Below are 23,394 nucleotides of genomic sequence, written 5' to 3'. Positions count from 1 at the left end.
GCAGTGAGCTATAATTGCACCAGTGCACTCCAGTTTAGGCAACAGAGGAAGACCTTGTCTCCAACAATAAATGAAATAAAGATTAAATGATAATATCCCTTAAAAGCAAACAGAAGAAATCCTCTATTTCAGGCAGTAAATACAAGGCAGAGAGTAGATATAAGGGATGCTCCCAAAATGGGCACTCTGTTAATGACAAAACAGAGACCAGAATCCACATTCCCAACACTCAGTCCAGCGCCAGACCCACAAAACCATTTGGTTTTTTTTGAAAACACTGAATTTTCCCAAAATAAAACCCAAACTATCACTAACAGATGTTTTAGATGGTCAGTCTTCATCTTTGTCTTCATTCAATGCTCATTCCTCCTTTCACTGCAAAAACAAAAGGTGGATAAAAGAGTGTTCCAGGGAGACCCTGCAACAGAGTTGAACTTCACTTTCTCCTTGGTTGTTAATAAGTTTTCTTTGAGACAAAGAAGTACAAGAAAAATAGGCTATGCTTGCTCATAAATTTCAGGCAGATGCAAACCCTGTTCCCAGGCTCAACTGGCCAGCTCTATTTTTTTGTTAGAGATGAACACAGCTCCTGTACCTCTACATTTAGACCCAAGAGTTTCCCTATTAGGACACATGAAAAGAGCCAAAAGACATGTTTCTCTTTTTCATCAAACTTAAAATCCCCACATGCAAAGGCACCCTTTGTTTCCAAACCCCTTTCCTCCAGGGTCCTGCTGTTTCAAATCTGTGTGGTCTATTAAATGCTAAATCGTCTGACAGATTTCTTCTGGGGAGACTGTAGTTTCCAGGGCAACATCCAAAACACATATATCTGTCTTTTTTTTTTTTTTTTAAGGATTTGTTGTTCTCAACCTGAGCTGGCCTGAGCAAAACTGTTAGGTGTAGAGGATTGGAACAGAGAATGGGGACAGTCTTCCCAGAGTCCCAGAAGTATGGGGCTGAGGCTGGATTGTCCAAGGAGTTCCTGGACCAATAATCCCCAGAGAAACAGCATGTAGCTCAAGTAACAGCCTCTAGAGCTCAAGCTACCTGGTTCTGTCCCCCATCTCCACAGAAAACAGATCGATACGGTTTGGCTTTGTGTCCCTACCCAAATCTCATCTCAAATTGTAATCCCCAGGTGTTGAGAGAGGGACCTGTTGACAGGAGACTGGCACATGGGGGCGGTTTCCCCCAGGCTACTCTAGTGATAGTGAGTGAGTTCTCACAAGATCTGACAGTTTCATAAGAGGCTCTTCGCCCTTCACTTCCTTCACACACTCTGTCCCCTGCCGCCATTAAGACATGCCTTCTTCCTCTTCCACCATGATTGTAACTTTCCTGAGGCCTCCCCAGCCACGTTGAACTGTGAGTCAATCAAACATCTTTTCTTTATAAATTACCCAGTCTCAGGCAGTTCTTTATCGCAGCGTGAGAGCAGACTAATACACAGACCAAAAGAAAATTAATAGAAAGGGGCATGGCTGTGCTGAATGGAACTGCTCATAACAGAAGACCAGACATCTATCAGAAAAACTTGCCCAATGCCATAGCTAATTCCAAAACTAAAGATTAACCCAGCAAAGCCACAACGTACTTCCAACTCTTGGCAGTTCCAAATGAGGTCAGCATTTAATAATGGCAGCCCCAACCCCTAGCAGGAACACAGCAGTAATACAGATGAAAGGTGCAGGTGATAGCCTTCACTAAGGACACGTTTACTCACCTGAATGAACAAGCAGTAGGACCCTTTGTACCCAGTCACTTGGGCTTGAGAAACAGCTGGATTCTCCCTAGGGAGGCTGCCCTCCTCCCCTCCCGCAGCTTCCCTGATTTAAGGTTGAAGATGGCTGGAATGCACCCCACCTATGAGGAACGGTGGACATGGCTGGGGCTAGAGCCAGAACAAGCCCTCAAAGGAACACAGGCCAAACTGGAGACTCGGGGCAGTCAAGTGGAACCAGAACAGGACAGAAAGTGAGTTTGTACATCCAACAGCCATGAGTAACATCGAAAAGGTTCTAGCCTGGCCAACACAGTGAAACCCCATCTCTACAAAAAATACAAAAATTAGCTGGGCATAGTGGCATGCACCTGTAATCCCAGCTACTCAGGGGGCTGAGGCAGAAGAATCGCTTGAACCCGAGGGACAGAGGTTGCAGTGAGCTAAGATCGCGCCACTGCACTCTAGCCTGGGTGACAGAACGAGAACCTGTCTCAAAAAAAAAAAAAAAAAAAAACAGGTTGTAACCCATCCTCTAAGATATCCACCATATAGCTAAAACAATTAGATTAAGCAGACTTAACAAAGTAAACATGTTTCTGTCCTCTGCCTCATGTCTCTTAGGCAGCAGAGCTTCCCATGTATTATATGCTAGCAGGCACTATCCCACACCCACCTGAAGCCACGGGTGTCTTAAGGCTTCTTCTGTCGTAAAACGTGCCTTTGGATCCACTACCAACAACTTCTTGACAAGGTCCAGAGCTAAAGCAACAATTGGGCAAATCACAGTGAAAAGGATAAATATATTAAATCGTAATAGTATGCCAGAATTAACAGGCCACCATCCAGAAAGAGCAGAGAGGGTCTGAGATCATCACAGAGTCAGCAGACAGGGCCCCCTAATCTTCCTCACTCTCTGTATTCAGAGTATTATGAGAAGACCAGGAATGATAATGACACTCCCTGTCTCCTGCTGCTGGGATGTCAGTCACGACCTCTTCGCTGCCTGTTCCCTCTCTTGTTGCCTGTTGACTCAAGGTCAAACTAATTAAAGCTAAACTTCCACCCAATTCTAAGATACTTGGGATACGTAGCAAACTCTCCCTGACATCTACAGATGGATGGGTGAGAGTTACTCAGCCAGGGAGAGGATTCCTGGAACTGCAGACTTGTCAGAAATAAAACTTGACTACTCCAGCAAGCAACAAATGCACGCTGGCTTGTATATTACAACACTATTATTCCTTAAATATTCTGACATTTAACACAATCACCTATGTTATATTATTTGACATTTAATTTTCTACTTTCTCTTTGGGGAACTAAAGTTGCCAGGATAAATTATAAAATACAAGGTAACTAATGACATCTAGTTTTTACATGCTTGCTTACTCAAAGGAAACCCTGTAACTAAAAAGTTACAAGTGCACTTTTTTGGGCACTAAAATAGGTACCAGGCACTTGTGTACATTATACTTAACCCTTACAAAAACCTTTTAAGGTAGGGATTATTGAGGGTCCCTTTACACAGAAAGAAATTGGAGACAGAGGTTAAATAACTTGCCTAAGGCCACACAGCTAAGTAGTAGCAGACCCAGGACCTGAGTGCACACTCTTAATAATTTCCAGTGCCTCTCAAATGGTGTGAAACTAACAACAGAAAATAAGAACAGAATTGACAGGAGAAAACACCATGGAATTTGGAAAGAAACTCCCACCACAGCAAATACACATTTTAGCATACCACAAATTCTTAACCCTTTCGTATTCATACCCTTCTCTGAGACCTCTGCCCAGACTTCAGGAATGAAGTTGTATTTTCCACTGGTGATCTGATCCTTCAGTGACACTTGAGTCCTATGCTCAGAGAAAGGTGGATACCCACTAAGGCTTAATATTGGTAGAGAGAGAAAGGAAAAGAAATCAAGTGGCATTCTCAGTGGCATTCAGATATGAAGATTTCTTTCTCAGCATAATGAAAAGTCAAGATTTTTCTTTATATCAATGGTCAAAAAGTGAGCTAGGCTGGGCACAATGGCTCATGCTTGTAATCCCAGCACTTTGGGAGGCTGAGGCAGGAGGATCACTTGAGCCCAGGAGTTCGAGACCAGCCTGGGCAACATGGCAAAACTCCATCACTACAAAAAATAGAAAAATTAGCTGGGCATGGTGGTGTGCGCCTGTAGTCCCAGCTAGTCAGGAGTCTGAGGTGGGAGGATCACTTGACCCTGGACGCAGAGGCTACAGTTAGCCAAAATCAAGCCACTGCATGCTAGCCTGGACAACACAGCAAGACACATTTGTGACTTCATTTAATCACCTCCTACCAGTCTGTGAAGCAATGAAAATGTTTCTTACCAGATAAAAAGAATAACTCCTAAACTCCAGCAGTCCACAGCACGGTTATATCCAGCAGTCCCAACAGAAACAAGAACTTCAGGAGCCAAGTAGGTGGGGGTTCCACATAAGGTTCTCATGAGAGAGGTCTCCCCCAAAATTTTGGAGTGCCCAAAATCAGTAATCTAAAATTCAGTACAAAAGGGGATAATGTTGAACTATGTCATAAATAAAAAGATTAACATAGTCTGCCAGTCCAAGAAGACATGTAGGCTAGATCAGTTTCTATTGTACAATTCACACCTGCCATTAATCTGGAATCTACAGATTCATGTCTTTGCAAGTTAAGACATTTAATTTTGCTTAAATTAAAATTCCTGAGCCTAGGAATATCAACACTCAGGCTTTCCAACTTAACCTATGTCCCCTGTAATCTTACAAAAAGCTTATTGCCATTATCACAGACACTTCAGGATTCTAATTAGTTCTATGTGGTTCTTAGGCCCCAGTGTCTCAAACTTGGCTGCACTATGGAATACCTGGGGAGCTTGGAAACACATGCTTATAACTGAGTGCCACTCTCAGCTTCTGAGGTAAAGCCTGGATGTCATAAATCCTAACAAGAGATTCTAAAGTGATGCCAGGCTTGAGAAACATGGAAAGGCAGGGCACGTGATTACTCATTCATTCATTCATTCACCTATTCTGAGATGATGTCTCGACCTTTTGCACAGGCTGGAGGACAGTGGTGCGATCTTAGCTCACTGCAACCTCTGCCTCCCGGGTTCAAGTGATTCCCGTGCCTCAGCCTCCCAAGCAGCTGGGATTACAGGCACCCACCACCATGCCCAGCTAAATTTTTGTATTTTTAGTAGAGATGGGGTTTTGCCATGTTGGCCAGGCTGGTCTCAAACCCCTGACCTCAGGTGATCTGCCTGCCTCGGCCTCCCAAAGTGCTGGGATTACAGGTGTGAGCCACCGTGCCCAGGCCACTAGTCCATTTAGACCCCTCCTCTCTCTCTCTCAGCACAAAGGTCACTTGCACACAACAGAGCTCAATAAATGCTCATTCAAATCTGGATAAGAGCAATGTCACCTGATCTCTAAAATAATTGGTAAGAGGTCAGATTCTCAACCTTTTAACACTCCCACTTTTTATTTGAGGAATTAAAAGTTTCTGAACAAGAATCTACAGGAATAGCCACATACAGAATGCCAATTTCTTACCTTTATAAGACAGTCCTCTTCTTGAGATGACAGCAAAACATTCTCTGGCTTTAAGTCACGGTGTATAATACCGTTTTCATGAAGGTACTACACAGAAAGGCAGGTATGACCCTCAGATTCATGCAGTAGATAAGTAGAATCAAAGTTACCAACACACACATCTCACAGCTGGGTGAAACCGTAAGCCGTGATACACACAATCATATTGTCCAAAATCATAGAAAACTGTTGGGGTAAAGTTTACAAATTTGTTTGAGAAGATCTTTAAAAAGCAGGGAAATGAAAAAAGCAACTTAGAACAATCAACCTTTCATTTTACTTTAAGATAATAAACAACCCATCACGTGGCAGAAATGTAAGGTGTCAATTTCAATACAAATACAAATGGGTAATAGAAAATGTTTTGCGAACGTACCAAATAAACACAAAAATTCAACCAAAATGATATATTTGGTTATTGCAGTCCTGGGAATATTTTTAAAGGGAATCTATACAAATATATATTTGTAGGCCGGGCGCGGTGGCTCAAGCCTGTAATCCCAGCACTTTGGGAGGCCGAGACGGGCGGATCACGAGGTCAGGAGATCGAGACCATCCTGGCTAACACGGTGAAACCCCATCTCTACTAAAAAGTACAAAAAAAAAAAAAACTAGCCGGGCGAGGTGGCGAGCGCCTGTAGTCCCAGCTACTCGGGAGGCTGAGCCAGGAGAATGGCGTAAACCCGGGAGGCGGAGCTTGCAGTGAGCAGAGATCCGGCCACCGCACTCCAGCCTGGGTGACAGAGCGAGACTCCGTCTCAAAAAAAAAAAAAAACAAATATATATTTGTAAATTATCTGTTTATGTGAGTTAACCTATTCCTCAATGCAAAGACTTTGTCTTTGAAAACTCTATTGTCTGAAATAGCATATAAAAATGAACAAACACCAACATACTATGCCACATTTCTTTTCTTTTCTCTCTTTTTCTTTTTTCTTTTCTTGAAACAAGGTCTCACTCTGCCCCCCAGGCTGAAGTGCAGTGGTACCATCTTAGCTCACTACAGCCTCAACCTCCTCGGCTCAAGTGATCCTCCCACCTCAGCCTCGTCAGTAGCTAGGACCATAGGCACAATGCATGCCACTTCAACCAGCTAATTTCTTTATTTTTTTGTAGAGATGGGGTCTCACAATGTTGCCCAAGCTGGTCTGGAACTCTTGGGCTCAAGTGACCTACCAACCTCAGCCTCCCAAAGTGCTGGGATTACAGGCATCAGCCACCATGCCTGGCCATTTTTTTTAGGAAACAAAATTTTCACATATCCACAAACTGTACTCAATTCATGTTAATATTCTTGGCTACTTAATATAAATAAATGGAATAAACCAATAAGGGAGCAATACATTGAGTAGGTGACAGCTACTATTAAAAATGCTTGCATTGTACCCCATAACATGTACACCTACTATGTGCCCACAAAAATTAAAATTAAATTTTTTTAAAAAAGGCTTGTGGGCAGGCACGGTGGCTCATGCCTGTAATCCCAGCACTTTGGGAGCTCAAGGCAGGCGGATCGTTTGAGGTCAGGAGTTTCAAACCAGCCTGGCCAACATGGTGAAACCCCATCTCTACTAAAAATACAAAATAAAAATAAAAATTAGCCAGGTGTGGTGGCAGGCACCTGTAATCCCAGCTACTGGGTAGGCTAAGGCAGGAGAATTGCCTGAACCCAGGAGATGGAGGTTATAGTGAGCCGAGATTGTGCCACTGCACTCCAGCCTGGGAGACTCAGCCTGGGAGACAGAGCGAGACACCGTCTCAAAAAATAAATAAATAAATAAAATAAAACAAAAATAAATTTAAAAGGCTTGTGTTTAGGGGTTTCAGTCTTCTCTAGATGTCCCTCTGGGCTAGAACAAACATTTTCTGCAAAACCTTCACCGGGAAATGGATCTGGTGAAACCTCCAGGGAGGGCAAACCTACGTAGACCAATCACAAAAAAATTTCTCTTGGGCCGGGCACGGTGGCTCACGCCTGTAATCCCAGCACTTGGGGAGGCCGAGGTAGGTGGATCACCTGAGGTCGGAAGTTCGAGACCAGCCTGATCAACATGGAGAAACCCCATCTCTAAGAAAAATACAAAAAAATTAGCCGGGCACGGTGGCGCATGCTTGTAATCCCAGCCTTGGGAGCCTAAGGCAGGAAAATCGCTTGAACCCGGGAGGCGGAGGTTGCAGTAAGCCAAGATCGCACCACTGCACTTCAGCCTGGGCAACAAGAGCAAAACTTGGTCTCAAAAATAAAAAAAAAAATTTCTCTTGATCCTCACTCTGTACAAGGATTGCTCCCAGTCACTGCATTTCCTGCATGGAGTGGATTTTCAAGAAGAGACTGTGGAAGGGAATGGCCACAACCACATTTGGTCTGGGAAATGGTGATGTTCCTCAAAGCAAGTGCCACCAGCTATTTTTTTCATCTAACACTCACTGAATAGAGACAGCTATGTGCGTGCCCTGCCGGCCAGCCCACTGCCGTGAACAGGATGCTGCACCTGAAGGGAAACACCTAGTTCTGAGCCATGGGGGACCAACCCATGTCACAATCATCACAACTTGCAGCTTTGCCCTTAAACCTGCCCAGCTCCCACTCTGAGTTAAGAGAGACTTCTACAAGGATCAAGGAGAACTAATGAACCTAATGATCAAGACCCCTCCAGAAATACCTCCAAGCTAAAGTTAGGCAACATAGGACCATGCTATCTCTTTTTTTAAAGACAGAGTCTCACTCTGTCTCCTAGGCTGGAGTGCAGTGGCATGACTGTGGCTCACTGCAGCCTCAACCTCCCAGGCTCAAGTCATCCTCCCACCTTAGCCTCCAGAGTGGCTAGGACCACAGTTGCCCGCCAGCATGACTGGCTATTTTTATTTTTTGTAGAGATGAGGGCCGCACTATATTACCCAGGCTGGACTTAACCTCTTGGGCTCAAGTGATCCTCCTGCCTCAGCCTCTCAAAGTGCTGGGATTACAGGCATGAGCCACTGTGCCTGGCCTATTTATTTCTTTAATTCCCTTTCTTACTTTCTCTTAAGTTACACAGTGAGAGTTTTTTCTTTTTTTTTTTTTTTTTGAGACAGAGTCTCACTCTCTCGCCAGGCTGGAGCGCAGTGGCATGATCTCAGCACACTGCAACCTCCGCCTCCCGGTTCAAGTGATTCTCCTGCCTCAGCCTCCCAAGCAGCTGGGATTACAGGCATGCGCCACCACGCCCAGCTAATTTTTGTATTTTTAGTAGAGATGGGGTTTCACTACGTTGGCCAGGATGGTCTCGCCCTCTTGACCTCATGTTCTTTCCGCTTGGCCTCCCAAAGTGCTGGGATTATGCCACTGGGATTATGCACCTGGCCAGTGAGAGCTTTTTCATCTCAGTGAGAGGAGTGGGACATTTTTGCCAAGAAGAGAACAGCAAACACACAGATTCTCTTCTGAGTTTGTTTTTTGGTTTTTTTTGAGATGGAGTCTCGCTCTGTCGCCCAGGCTGGAGTGCAGTGGCCAGATCTCAGCTCACTGCAAGCTCCGCCTCCCGGGTTTACGCCATTCTCCTGCCTCAGCCTCCCGAGTAGCTGGGACTACAGGCGCCCGCCACCACGCCCGGCTAGTTTTTTGTATTTTTTTTTATTAGAGATGAGGGTTCACCATGTTAGCCAGGATGGTCTCGATCTCCTGACCTCGTGATCCGCCCATCTTGGACTCCCAAAGTGCTGGGATTACAGGCTTGAGCCACCGAGCCCAGCCTCTCTTCTGAGTTTTAATCGATGGTCCCTCAATTTCTGCCTAATTCAGGGAGTAATTCAACTAAAAGAAAGTCATCTGTCAAAATAATTGAGGGCTTCTCTTACCTGTACAGCCAAGAGCATCTGGTAAAAATAGAGCTTGCAGGTAGCTTCTTTCAGGCGTTTATTCCCCACCACTTTGTCAAACAGCTCTCCCCCTTCCATCCTGAAACACAAAGGCAAGGAAAGGGGTTCATTCCCTGGGGGAAAATGCACTTGGACAGAAGATAATAAAACAAACAAAATAAATTCATTAAGACAAGCAAACAGTTGACATTTTTATTCACTTTTGACTCCCATTTTTAAAACTAATGAGGTAATAAGCCTTATTCACAATCAGATGTCCCAGTTGGAAACTAAGGAATGAGATGAAAGAAGTGGGCAATGGAGGCACTTGGGGAACTTTAAAAAATCTGATTCAGTAGCTTGGAAGTGGGGCCCAGGAGTTGCTTTTGGTTTTTTTTGTTTTTTTGGTTTTTTGGGGTTTTTTGAGATATTTGCTCTGTCACCCAGGCTGGAGCGCAGTGGTGCAATCTTGGCTCACTGCAACCTCCACTTTCCAGGTTCAAGTGATTCTCATGCCTTAGCCTCCCAAGTAGCTGGGATTATAGGTATGCGCCACCAAGCCCAGCTAATTTTTGTTATTTTTTTTAGTAGAGACGAGGTTTTGCCATGTTGGCCAGGTTGGTCTCAAACTCCTGGCCTCAAGTGATCTGCCCACTTTGCCCTCCCAAAAGTGCTGGGATTACAGGTAAGCCACTGCACCCAGTCAGGAGTTTGCATTTTTATCACACACCACAGATGATTCTGAGACTGATGTACAAGAGCAAACAGAAATTTACAAACAGACAACCAGGATCTGAACCCCAACTCTACCATTTCCCAGATTTTGGACTTTGGGCAAGCTATTTAACCTGTCTGAGTTTGTTTCTACCACTTAAAAAATGGGGATGATACCATCTACCTTGATGGTTGTTATAAAAATTAAGACATAACTGATGTAGGAAAAGCTCCTGGCACTGGTGCTTGGCAAGGTTATTCTTTTATTTATTTATTTATTTATTTTTAGATGGAGTTTCACTCTTGTTGCCCAGGCTGGAGTGTAATGGCACGATCTTGGTCATCGCAACCTCCACCTCCCGGGTTCAAGCGATTCTCCTGCCCCAGCCTCCTGAGTATCTAGGATTACAGGCATTCCCCACTATGCCTGGCTAATTTTGTATTTTTAGTAGAGCCAGGGTTTCTCCATGTTGGTCAGGCTGGTCTCAAACTTCTGACCTCAGGTGATCTGCCCACCTCAGCCTTTTCAAAGTGCTGGGATTACAGGCGTGAACCACTGCACCCAGCCCTGTCTTATCACTTTTATTAAACTGTGTTAACTAGATTCAGTCAGGTAACAATCTCCTATTTGATAGCAGTAGATATTCCTTTAAGATCCACAAGGGGCTGCAGGCTCTCCTAATGCTGTGACCAGGGGTGTTGTTTACCATATAGTCTTTTTTCATATGTTTTTTGAGACAGTCTTGCTCTGTCCATCACAGCTCCTAACCTCTGCCTCCCAGGTTCAAGTGATTCTCCATGCCTCAGCCACCCGAGGAGCTGGGACTACAGGCATGTGCCACCATGCCTGGCTAATTTTTGTATTTTTATTAGAGAGGGGGTTTTGCCATGTTGGCCAGGCTGGTCTTCAACTCCTGGCCTCAAGGGATCCGCCCACCTCAGCCTCCCAAAGTGCTGGGATTCCAGGTGTGAGCCACCACACCCAACCTGTTTTCTATATGTCTTAATGATCACCCTGCATAGATACCATTTGCCAACTAGGAGCAAAGCATTCTGTGCCTGCCACAATAGCTGCTCCTAGAAACACTTAATATTTATGCAGGAGCAGATATCAAGACAGCTATCTTCCAGAAATGAGACAGGAAGTTATTCTGATTACACCAAATAACACAAGACATTATCGCCACTGAAATAAACTACCAAAACACTGAGAGATACTCAGGAGCCACCATGCAACCTGGTCCTGGGTTGAAAGGACCTGCGTAGAAAGGCCTACCCAGGTAGATATTTCAGAGTAGAGTCGTCCCTCAGTATCTAGGGGGAATTGGTTCCAGGAGCCTTCTCAGATACCAAAATTCATGATGCTCAAGCCCTTTATATAACATGGCATAAGATTTGTATATAATCTATGTATATCATCCCATCTACTTTTTTTTTTTTTTTTTTTTTTTTTTGAGGCAGTCTCACTCCCATTGCCCAAGCTGGAGTGCAGTGGCACAATCTCAGCTCATTACAGCCTCGATTTCCCAAGCTCAGGTGATACTCCCACCTCAGCCTCCTAAATAACTGGAATTGCAGGCACGTGTCACCATGCCTGGCTAATTGTGTGTGTGTATGTGTGTGTGTGTGTGTGTGTGTGTGTGGTGTTTTTTTTTTTTTTTTTTTGAGATGGAGTCTCACTCTGTGGCCCAGGCTGGAATGCAGTGGCACAATCTCAGCTCACTGCAACCTCTGCCTCCCGGGTTCAAGCGATTCTCCTGCTTCAGCCTCCTGAGTAGCTGAGATAACAGGTGTGTGACACTATGCCCAGCTAATTTTTGTATTTTTAGTAGAGACCGGGTTTCACCATGTTGGCCAGGCTGGTCTCGAACTCCTGACCTCAGGTGATCCACCCACCTCGGCCTCCCAAAGTGCTGAGATTACAGGCATGAGCCACCGTGCCCGGCCCTGGATACTTTAAATAATCTCTAAACTAATTACGAAACCTAATACAATGTAAATGTTATGTAAATAGTGGTTCTACAGTACTGTTTAGAAAATAACAAGAAAAATGTCTGTTCATGTTTGGTACAGATACAACCATCCATTTTATTTTCCTAAGTATTTTCGATCTGAGGTTGGTTGAGTACACGGATGTGGAAACCCACAGTTATGGTGAGCCAATTATAACAATATTGCCCCATGGTGAGTACACACATGTGCCAGGTGCTCTGCTGGGGGATTTCCATCCCTCAAAGCATCTAATTCATACAAGGACTCTGCATGTGGGGGCTCATTATAATCCCCATTTAACACTAGGAAGACGAGACTCAGAGAGGTGACATAAACTCACCCATGGGTGGTCAGCTAGTCAACTGCAGAGTGGCGTTCAAGCCCAGGTCACAGATTCAGGACCTGGAGTCCCAACCACCTATCTTTGGAAACATTGGAGGGTTTTTAGGGTTGACATTAACTCCCTACACACAGACTTTGTGAGCCCCACTACTAAGTACATACATTGAGGTCCCCCAGGATGAGAAAGGTAAGCCTACATTAGATTCTTTGGTGGCTTTATAAGCATTTGAATGGGAACAGAAAGTTGTAAAAAGTTTACTACTTACAATTCCAAAACAATATAATAATCTTCTGCATCAAAAAAGTTTTTAATCTTGATGATGCAAGGCTAAGAAGAGGGGGAGAAAAAAGGGAAAGTAGTGAGAAACTCCCAAGAGGAAAACCACAAGAGCTTAGAACTGTCTGCCCAGAGGGACAGGGAGGCCAAGACCAGGCATTTGGCCCCCTGCCTCCAGAGGCTTGGAAGTTCAATCAGGGGAGAAGGCAGACAGAATCTAGCCGACTCCTCAGTGAGAACATGCAAGAAATTTTCCACCTCACCATGATGGTGAGAGACTAGTTCATATTTCATATGCAAGGATGCTACCTGGGAATGAAGGCTGGGTCTCTTCCCAGTCTTCTTCCTCACTGCCCCAGAGCAGAGGTACTCAAGGACAGCCTAAGGAACCCTGAGGGAGACTGACAAGTAGCATGAATAAAAGCGGTCAAGTAGGAGCTCAGCCATGCTGCCAAACAAGGGTTATTTAAGCTCCGGGCAACTGGAACCTCCAGGCAACTGGACCCCATGGAACAAGATCCTACCATTTTTTGAAGGAAGAGGAAAATTATAATTTTATAAGAACTCTAAAACACGGCCGGGCGCGGTGGCTCAAGCCTGTAATCCCAGCACTTTGGGAGGCCGAGACGGGTGGATCACGAGGTCAGGAGATCGAGACCATCCTGGTGAACACAGTGAAACCCCGTCTCTACTAAAACTACAAAAAACTAGCCAGGCGAGGTGGTAGGCGCCTGTAGTCCCCGCTACTCGGGAGGCTGAGGCAGGAGAATGGCGTGAACCCGGGAGGCGGAGCTTGCAGTGAGCTGAGATCCGGCCACTGCACTCCAGCCTAGGCAACAGAGTGAGACTCCGTCTCAAAAAAAAAAAAAAAAAAAAAAAAAAAGAACTCTAAAACACACTTGGGCGGGGGGCGCAGAGAGACACAGAGAGACAGACAGATACACACACACATACACACACACACACCGCCCCCATGGCTGACAGTTCCTGACCGCTGATCAATGCAGAATGCATGGAAGAACACTGAGGGTAAGGGAGAGAGTACTGCACATTTTAAAATGCCTATACAATATCATGACTTTACACTTAGCATACCTATTTTTTTATTATTTTTATTTCTTTTTTTTTTTCTTTTTTTTGAGACAGCCACATTTTCTTTTTTTTGAGACAGAGTCTCACTTTGTCATTCAGGCTGAAGTGCAGTGGCGTGATCTCAGCTCACTGCAACCTCCACCTCCCAGGTTCAAGCGATTCTCCTGCCTCAGCCTCCTGAGTAGCTGGGACTACAGGCGTGTACCACCACACCCAGCTAATTTTTGTATTTTTAGTAGACAGGCGGTTTCACCATGTTGGCCAGGTTCGTCTTGAACTCCTGGCCTCAAGTGATCCACCCGCCTCAGCCTCCCAAAATGTTGGGATTACAGCAGTGAGCCACCATGCCCGGTGGGCATGCCTATTGTTTTTACAATAAAAAGGACAGAAGACAGTTAAGCTCAGTGGGTAAATAAAAGATTTGGTGAGTATTCATCAGCACAGAGGAGGATTGTAGTTATATCAGAATTTTAAAAAGCCATCAGATTTTTTGGTTTTAGATTCAAAAGAGTGGTAAAACTTGCCAGATTGATCTTCCTATAATGTGTATTTCATCATATTCATCACTCATCACTCTGATTAAGATCCTCCAATGGAACCTTCCCACAATATATGAATGAATGCCCAGTTTTCCCACCATAGATGGGTCTTGGAAGCATAATGTTGAATGAAAAAGGCAAGTCACAAAAGACTTCAAAGAGTATGATACAAGTCGAGCATCACACATACAAAAATCTAAAATCTGAATGATCCCAAAATCCAAATCTTTTTTTTTTTTTTTTTTTTTTCCTGAGACAGAGTCTCACTCTGTCGCCAGGCTGGAGTACAGTGGCGCGATCTTGGCTCACTGCAACCTCTGCCCCCGCCGGGATTCAAGCAATTCTCCTGCCTCAGTCTCCCGAGTAGCTGGGATTATGGGTGCCTGCCACTGCGCCCGGCTAATTTTTGTATTTTTAGTAGAGACACGGTTTCACCATCTTGGCCGGGCCGGTCTTGAACTCCTGACCTCGTGATCCACCTGCCTCAGCCTCCCAAAGTGTTGGGATTACAGGTGTGAGCCACTGCGCCTGGCCCCAAATCTTTCTGAGAACTGACACAACACTCAAAGGAAATACTCATTGGAGCATTTGGGATTTCAGATTTTTGGATCTGGAATGCACAACCAGGAAGTACAATGCAAATGTTCGAAAATCCAAAAAGATTCAAGATCCAAAAACCTCTGGTCCCAGGCATTATGGATAAGGGACACTCAATGTGTACCATTTTTATAAGGTTCAGAAACAAGCAGTAAAACTGTATTATCTAGGGATACATATATATATGTGGCTTTACAAAAGCAAGGGGCCGGGCGCGGTGGCGCACGCCTGTAATCCCAGCACTTTTGAGGCCAAGGCGAGTGGATCACCTGAGGTCAGGAGTCCACGACTAGCCTGACTAACATGGTGAAACACTGTCTCTACTAAACACAAAAAAAATTAGCTGGGCATGGTGGTGCATGCCTGTAATCCGAGCTACTTGGGAGGCTGAGACAGGAGAATCACTTGTACCTAGGAATCACTTGAACCCGGGAGGCAGAGTTTGCAGTGAGCCGAAATCACGCCATGGCACTCCAGCCTGGGCAACAAGAGCGAAACTCCATCTCAAAAAAATAAAAAAAACTAAAATAAAATAAAATTACATTACATTAAATTAAAATAAAAAAGCAAGGGACAGGCCAGGCACAGTGGCTCACACCTGTAATCCCAGCACTTTGGGAGGCCGAGGCGAGCAGATCACCAAGTCAAGAGATCGAGACCATCCTGGTCAACATGGTGAAACCCTGTCTCTATTAAAAATAAAAAAATTAGCTGAGCGTGGTAGCATGCACCTGTAGCACGCAGCTGCTCGGGAAGCTGAGGCAGGAGAATCTCCTGAACCTGGGAGGCAGAGGTTGCAGGGAGCCAAGATCACGCCACTGCACTCCAGCCTGGCAACAAAGCAAGACTCTGTCTCAGGAAAAAAAAAAAAAAAAAAGGCGGGGGATAGTACACACAGCATTCAAGGTAATGGCATTACCTCTGGGTAGGATGGGGAAAACATAAACAGGCAGCTTGAGTCATATGGTCAGGTTTTTGTGTTTTTTGTTTTGTTTTGCTTTTGTTTTTGTGACAGGCTCTCACTCTGCTGCCCAGGCTGAAGTGCAATGGGGTGATCATGGCTTACTGCAGTCTCGACTTTCTGGGCTCAAGTGATCCTCCCACCTCAGCTTCCCAAAGTGCTGGGATTATAGGCATGAGCCACCATGCACGGCTGTAAAAAGTACCTTTTAAAGGAGAATAAAGCCAGGAGCTGTGGCTCACCCCTGTAATCCCAGCACTTTGGGAGGCCAAGACAGGCAGATCACCTGAGGTCAGGAGTTCGAGACCAGCCTGCGCAACATGGCGAAACCCCATCTCTACTAAAAATACAAAAATTAGCTGAGCGTGGTGGCGGCTGCCTGTAATCCCAGCTAGTCTGGAGGCTGAGGCAGAATCACTTGAACCCTGGAGGCGGAGGTTGCGGTAAGCCGAGATCACGCTACTGCACTCCAGCCTGGGCAACAGAGGGAGACTGCATCACATACATACATACATACATACATACATACATACATAAACAAATAGGAAAGAAGAAAAGCCACACATAGAAAAGGAACAGAGAGAAGGAAAAATGGGAACTGCTTGGTTCTGGTTGGCTTCATAATGGGCAGTGCCAGTACCTATCCGAAAATGGGTGGGGTCTGGAGCTAACAGAGCATGAAGAGATACCTGATAGTCAGAACCAGTGTGAATTATCTCCTCTAGTGTCCACTACCTCCAGGGTCATTGACTGGGGCTGTCACAGCTAAAAGGGTCTCTCTACCAGGAAACAGAAGCTACTAACCCACACCTTCCATTTAGGTCACACTGGGAAAGCAGTTCAGGGAATTAATGATCTCTGTCACTCTCCAAGTGTGTTGTCTGTGCTGAAAGCTTTAGGAGCACGTCTCATTAAATTATCACACTGACCTTGTGACATAAGTATTCTTACTGTCTTCATTGTACAGCTGAGGAAACGGGGGTTCCAATAAGTAAAATAAACTTTTCAAATGACTTCTCAGTTTCTTTGATAGTACTGAGATAGGAACCCAGGTCTGTCTCCACACTAAAGTCATGTGAGGGAAGGAAAGGACAGCGCTATCTGTGCTTACCACTGCCTGGGTCCACAAAACAGCCTGGCATGATAAGTGTTCAAAAACTCTCCATATCAATCTCTGACTGCAAAGTTCCGGCTCTCTTGGCCACTAGACTCTACTTATTGTCCCCAAGCATCAAAATGCACTCATGAGCCCATGTTTAATTCCCAAGAGTTCCATGTGCCCTTGTAAAATGCAAATAAATATGTCTAGAAATCTTTTTTAGGGTTTTGAATTCTTCTCTATTGCACTGGACACCGGATCTGTACAAATGTTGTGTTTGAAGATCATCTGACATCAGAGAAAATTCCCTGAGCATTTGTGTTTATCTTTTTTTTTTTTTCCTGAGACGAAGTCTTGCTCTGTTGCCCAGGCTGGAGTGCGGTAGCACAATCTCGGCTCATTGTGAGCTCTGCCTCCCGGGTTCAGGCCATTCTCCTGCCTCAGCCTCCTGAGTAGCTGGGACTACAGGCGCCTGCCACCACACCCGGCTAATTTTTGTTTTGTTTTGTTTTGGGTTTTTTTGGTATTTTTAGTAGAAACGGGGTTTCACCATGTTAGCCAGGATGGTCTCAATCTCCTGACCTTGTGATCTGCCCGCCTCAGCCTCCCAAAGTGCTGGGATTACAGGCGTGAGCCACAGTGCCCAGCGCATTTGTGTTTATCTTAAGGGTAGGTCTGATGCAACCCCACCCCAGAAAATTGGAGGGCTCCTCTCTCCCAGAAGGGCATGGTGGCACATGCCTATAGTCCCAGCTACTCAGGAGGCTGAGGCAGGAGGATCGCCTGGTCCTAGGAGTTTGAGGCTGCAGTGAGCTATGATTGTGCCACTGCACTGAAGCCTGGGTGACAGAGAGAGACGGTCTCTAAAAATACTTGTGTGTGTGTGTGTGTGTGTGTGTGTGTGTTAAAGAGAGACTCCCCATCTCTTGGAAAAAGGACCTGGCAAATTCAGGGAGGACGAAGAATTTGCAAAAGAAACAGAAGCCAAGCAGGAAGGTCAGCCACTCAGGTTCTCATGGGTTTTCAGGTCCACCCACTGAGTTCTAAAGGAACCTGTTGAAGTACTGTGTCAACAACAGTAATTGCTCCTCAGTTTCTACTGACTTTTTGGGGGGATTTGGAGAGGTAGAACAACAGAGAAGAAACCTTTTTGCTATTTGGAGGTTAAAAGCCAGAATAAGGCCAGGTGCGGTGGCTCACACCTGTAATCCCAGCACTTTGGGAGGCCAAGGCGGGGGGATCACGAGGTCAGGAGATTGAGACCATCCTGGCTAACATGGTGAAACCCCATCTCTACTAAAAATACAAAAAATTAGCCGGGTGTGGTGGTGGGTGCCTGTAGTTCCAGCTATCCGGGAGGCTGAGGCAGGAGAATGCCGTGAACCTGGGAGGCGGAGCTCGCAGTGAGCCAAGATTGCGCCACTGCACTCCAGCCTAGGCAACAGAGCAAGACTCCGTCTCAAAAAAAAAGAAAGCCAGAATAAGATCATCATTAGCTGGACAGGAGAGTGGTCTTGCCTTGAGTTTAATGCCAGTGCCTAATGAGCTTACGCCTTCATGGGTGCTCATGAATTAATGAAGAAACTGAAAAAACCAATAAAAAGCAAGATAAGATTAGGCCCACCCGCTAATTTTTCTTCTCACTTTTTAAAAGTGAGACACATTTTTCATTGAGACAGAGTCATCACTGCACAAAAAGATAAGAACTACTTACACCCAACAAGGCCACAGACACCATTTAATCAGATATAAGGACAGGATGTTGTCATACTTAACGGATACGCTTGGATTTATTTGGATTACTCCAAATAAAAGGTATTCAAAGGTGTTAAAACTTCAGGTATAACTAAACCAAATTTACTAAAATTAACACTGTCTTCTCCAATATAACCAGTTGTGTCTATGAGATAGAATAATTGTTATGTCTTTTGGTCAAGAACTAACTCAGAAGAAATATCATGCAATTATTTAATCATGAAATCTTTATATGGTATTGTTCACTCAATAACATTTTGGGGTAAAACTCTTCCCAGCTATATGACAACTAGGCATGCATGTACATGTACACATAAGTTAAAGAACCCAGGTTAATATTAGCTTTATTTTATTTATTCATTTAATTTTTTTTTTTTTTTTTTGAGACAGAGTCTCACTCTGTCGCCCAGGCTGGAGTGCAGTGGCGCGATCTTGGCTCACTACAATCTCTGCCTCCCAGATTCAAGCACTTCTCCTGCCTCAGCCTCCCAAGTAGTTGGGATTACAGGCATGTGCCACCATGCCCAGCAAATTTTTTATATTTTTAGTAGACAGGGTTTCACCATGTTGGTCAGGCTGGCCTCAAACTCGTGACCTCAGGTGATTTGCCTGCCTCGGCCTCCCAAAGTGTTAGGGTTACAGGCATCAGCCACCACACCCGGCCAATATCTTTATTATACTGAAAGGCTTTATACTCTTCTCATATTTTGAGATAAATAAATCTAAGTATGAGTCATATCTTACAATAATACTTACATGATTTAGCTTTTTCAAAATTTCTATTTCTGTTTCAACATTGAGAGCTGGGTCCTTTGATAAATAGAATAACAGAGTTTATTAATAATATATTTTTAAAAACATTTACAGTTAAACTTAGCTGACTCAAGGCTGCCTGAGTTCCAAACCCAACTCTATTCATACAAAGAAATCAAAGCCCAGAGGTCAATGACTTAAATACTTCACCTAAAATAACTCTGTAAAATGCTTGGCAAATAGTAAGCAGTCAATAAATGGCCAGGCCCTGTGCCAAGCTCTTTATTTACAGAGATCATGTCTCATAAGCCTCAGAATCCCCATCTTACAGATGGGGCAACCAAGGCTCAGAAAACAGAAGTCCCTTGCCCTAATGTCCACAGTCAGAAACAAGTATCTTTCCACTGTGTTCATTTTTAATTAGTAAACCCTACTTATTAGCTATGGAACTATTTACATTCATTAAAATGATAAAAGAAACATGAACAAGAAGGTGTTCAATTAAACTGCATAAAGAAAATGTCAAATCAAATTTCTACTAATAGAGCAGATACAGGTTCCAACTTCAATAGCAGGCTCATATATTTACTGAGACTCTGACAAGAGGCTTCAGGGTACTAAAGTTGTTCTGTTACAATTCCAAAAGGATGAATCAAGTAACTCAACTTCCTGGGCTACACCCTCCACAAGCAAAGAGGAGATAGAATTACATATTTATGTAAAATGAACTTCAGCTAAGAAACCCAGATGTTTAATTTTAAGAGCCTGCCTCTTCCTGTAAGCTGCTAAACTCATTACCAAGTCAGGGTATACTCTGATAACAGAATGGTCACAAAGGGTCCAATCTGATTCAAATAATGAAATCAAAACATAAAATTTTGCTCCCAGTTTTTAACAATCTAGTTGGTATTTTCTTCTCCCCTAAATGGGAAACAAATCTTACAATCATAGGGAAAAAGATCTATAACAAAGTGAACACAAAAAGGAAATTCCTCTTGCCATGTGAGAATGGCATTGTCTAGGGGGAAAAAAAAATTGATCTTTAAAGAATGTGAAAGTATAATAGCCAGAAACAGCTGGCCACAAGGGAAAATGTGATTAGAGGCTGTGTTTTACATTACTTTTTTGAGTCACATGTGGAAAGACCAATGCATTTGGCCATCTCTCCCACACAGTAAATGTGGATTTAAAAAAAGTAGTAAAATAAATGACTGCTATAAAGAAAGGCTATTTCAATGATTTAATTAAAAATTTAAAAATCTATGGCTAATCCACAAACCAAGGATACTCACTGCCACATTACCCAGAACAGCAAAGAATAAGAAATTGTCTAAATGATCAGCCAAAGAAATGGTTAAATTACAATAAAGTTGATGACATGAAAACTCAGTCATCAAAAAGGATGTATTAGGCAAAAGTCTATGCCATAATGCATTTGTAGAAAAGCAAAATACAAAACTGTACATACAAGATGATTTCAACCATCTAAAAACACGATTTCATCTGAACAAAACCTAGAAGGAAAAGGAAAACTGAAAACAGCTGTGGAGTTACAGTGGGGATTATGGCTGAATTTTTTTCTCTAATTTCCTGTCATTTATTGTAAAAACAATCTTGTAACAACTTTGAACTTGGAAGAAGAAGAAAAAAAAAAACTTCCCGCTATGCTCATTATTATGTACAATTAAATACTTTTGGAACCGAATTATCTATAAGTAAAAGTTTCTAGATTAATCAAAGATGCCCCCAAATTTTCCATGTTCTTTGATACTCACAAATTCATCCATCTAAGCAGGGGGTTATTCCTGAGTTTGAAAATCATCAAGCTAAGATTATTTTGGGAAGTTATGAAGACATGTTAATAAAAGGTGAGCAGCCTTTTGTTGGTACTTACTGTCTCTCTTGCTGAACCAATAGCAAACTTCCTTTTGCTGATGATCTTTATGGCTACTTTCTTACATGTTTTCCTCTCGAAAGCCAGCTTTACCTCTCCACAGGCACCACTAGAGGGAAAAACAAAGACAGTGATTGTCTGAATGTTTTTAATTATGAGACCTACCACTCCTGGGTCCGCTTCGAGTATTAGAATTTACAGACATTCCATATAACAACCTTTCCATTGTCCCTGTTTGCAGAGGACACAGTGAAACTTCACCAATGTAAAATGTCAAGGGCTTAACAGCCAAAAACACTAAGTCAGCTCCAAATTCCATTTCTGAGCTGAGTGATACAAACATGTGTCTTACTGCAGCCCTAGATTGTGAAATTCCCAGAAAGATACTAAGAGAAAAATGAGAGAAAAACTACTTATCCAAGAGGTCAGAAAAACATTAACTAGAAACAGCCCTCCCCGGTCATGAGTGCCCCAAACAAATAACAGTAAACAGAATCTGCAAATGAATAACTTTAATGGATATATTTCTTTCTTTCTTATTCTCCATCTTTTTTTTTTTTTTTTTTTTTTTTTGAGACGGAGTCTCGCTCTGCCGCCCAGGCTGGAGTGCAGTGGCCGGATCTCAGCTCACTGCAAGCTCCACCTCCCGGGTTTACGCCATTCTCCTGCCTCAGCCTCCCCAGTAGCTGGGACTACAGGCGCCCGCCACCTCGCCTGGCTAGTTTTTTTTTTGTATTTTTTAGTAGAGACGGGGTTTCACCATGTTAGCCAGGATGGTCTCAATCTCCCGACCTCGTGATCCGCCCGTCTCGGCCTCCCAAAGTGCTGGGATTACAGGCTTGAGCCACCGCACCCGGCCTTATTCTCCATCTTAAAAGGAAGTGCATAAGCAGTTCACAGCATGAGTTGCACCCTAAATCAAATCTGATTACCTAAGAAATCAAAAGTATTACACAATTAGCCTACTTGCAGCAACCTCTCACAGAGATTTGCAGTTAATTGGGATACTACTCATGGAAGAGGAATGCTCTCCAAGCCATTACCCAGAACACAGTTAATCCTGAGTAGGATCTGTCCTCCAAAGCTTGGGTCAGCCCAAGAGAATGGCTACTAGGGCATCAATTATCCATTATGAAGTACACTATTATAACTATTGTGGGTTTTGAACGGGTGAGTTGAGGGTTTACCAAGACATCTTTTTTATTGTGTTAAATATACATAACACAAAATGTATCACTGTAATCATTTTAAAGTATACTATTCAGTGGCATTAAGTACACTGCCAATGTTCTACAACCATCAGCATCTAATTCCAGAACTTGCTCATTAGCTCAAATGGAAACCCTGTACCTATAAGCAATTAAGCAGTCATTCCTTACTCTACCCTGTCCCCAGCCCTCAGCCCCCAGCCCCCAGCCCCTGGCAACCACTAATCTGCTTTCTCTATGTATTGATTTGCCTATTCTGAATATTTCATATCGATGAAATCATACAATATGTAGCCTTTCGTGTCTGGATTCTTTCACTTAGCGTAATGCCATAACATTTGTGGTACGTCATTCCTTTTTACAGCTGAATAATATTCCATTATATAGAAGTATCATATTTTGTTTATCTATTCACCTTCTGATGGACATTATTTGGTTTGTTTCTACCTTTTCTAAGTAGTTTCTTTAATTTGACAACAAAAGCTTAAGCAACAAAAGAAAAAAAATAGATAAACTAGACTTCTTCATTGTGACTAAAGCTGCTATGAACGTTCATGTACAAGTTTTTGTCTGAACACTCGTTTGCTTTTTTTTTTTTTTTGAGGTATAGGCTCGATCTGTTGCCCAGGCTGGAGTGCAGTGGCACAATCTCAGCTCACTACAACCTCCGTCTCCTGGCTTCAAGCAATTCTTGTGCCTCAGCCTCCTGAGTAGCTGGGATTACAGGTGTGTGCCACCTCGCCCAACTAATTTTTGTATTTTTAGTAGAGACAGGGTTTCACCATGTTGAGCAGGATGGTCTCTAACTCCTGACCTCAAGTGATCCACCCACCACACTCTCCCAAAGTGCTGGGATTACAGGCGTGAGCCACCATGCTCAGCCTGAACACTTGTTTTTTAAATTGGGGAATGTATAAACCTAGAGGGAAAATTTCTGGGTCACATGATAATTCTGTTTACCTTTTTCTGTTATTGTTTGTTGTTGTTATTTATGCCTCATAGAGCTCG

The 23,394-nt window shown here is 43.6% G+C and overlaps 1 protein-coding gene across 17 annotated transcripts in view; it reads right to left on the bottom strand.

Annotated features, from left to right (window-relative positions):
- Positions 1-23,394, bottom strand: part of CHEK2 (checkpoint kinase 2) — a 54,706-nt gene that overhangs the window by 3,884 nt on the left and 27,428 nt on the right. For 7 of the 17 annotated variants that reach the window (XM_077950251.1, XM_015149983.3, XM_077950257.1 and 4 more), the window contains 8 exons: positions 21,179-21,287; positions 19,288-19,341; positions 12,478-12,539; positions 9,164-9,263; positions 5,288-5,374; positions 4,082-4,245; positions 3,498-3,613; positions 2,400-2,485 (listed from right to left, as the gene is read on the bottom strand). In XM_077950251.1, coding sequence (XP_077806377.1) covers positions 2,400-2,485; positions 3,498-3,613; positions 4,082-4,245; positions 5,288-5,374; positions 9,164-9,263; positions 12,478-12,539; positions 19,288-19,341; positions 21,179-21,287 — 778 coding nt within the window. Of the gene's footprint in view, positions 1-1,726; positions 1,867-2,399; positions 2,486-3,287; positions 3,374-3,497; positions 3,614-4,081; positions 4,246-5,287; positions 5,375-9,163; positions 9,264-12,477; positions 12,540-19,287; positions 19,342-21,178; positions 21,288-23,394 lie in introns of all 17 variants that reach the window. The other 10 variants (XM_077950249.1, XM_077950256.1, XM_077950250.1 and 7 more) reach the window with 7 other exon arrangements.

Source organism: Macaca mulatta, chromosome 10 (assembly GCF_049350105.2).
Source record: "Macaca mulatta isolate MMU2019108-1 chromosome 10, T2T-MMU8v2.0, whole genome shotgun sequence".
Lineage (NCBI taxonomy): Eukaryota > Metazoa > Chordata > Mammalia > Primates > Cercopithecidae > Macaca > Macaca mulatta.
The sequence above is the reverse complement of the archived record's forward strand: the minus strand, read 5'-3'. Positions and strand labels throughout refer to the sequence as shown.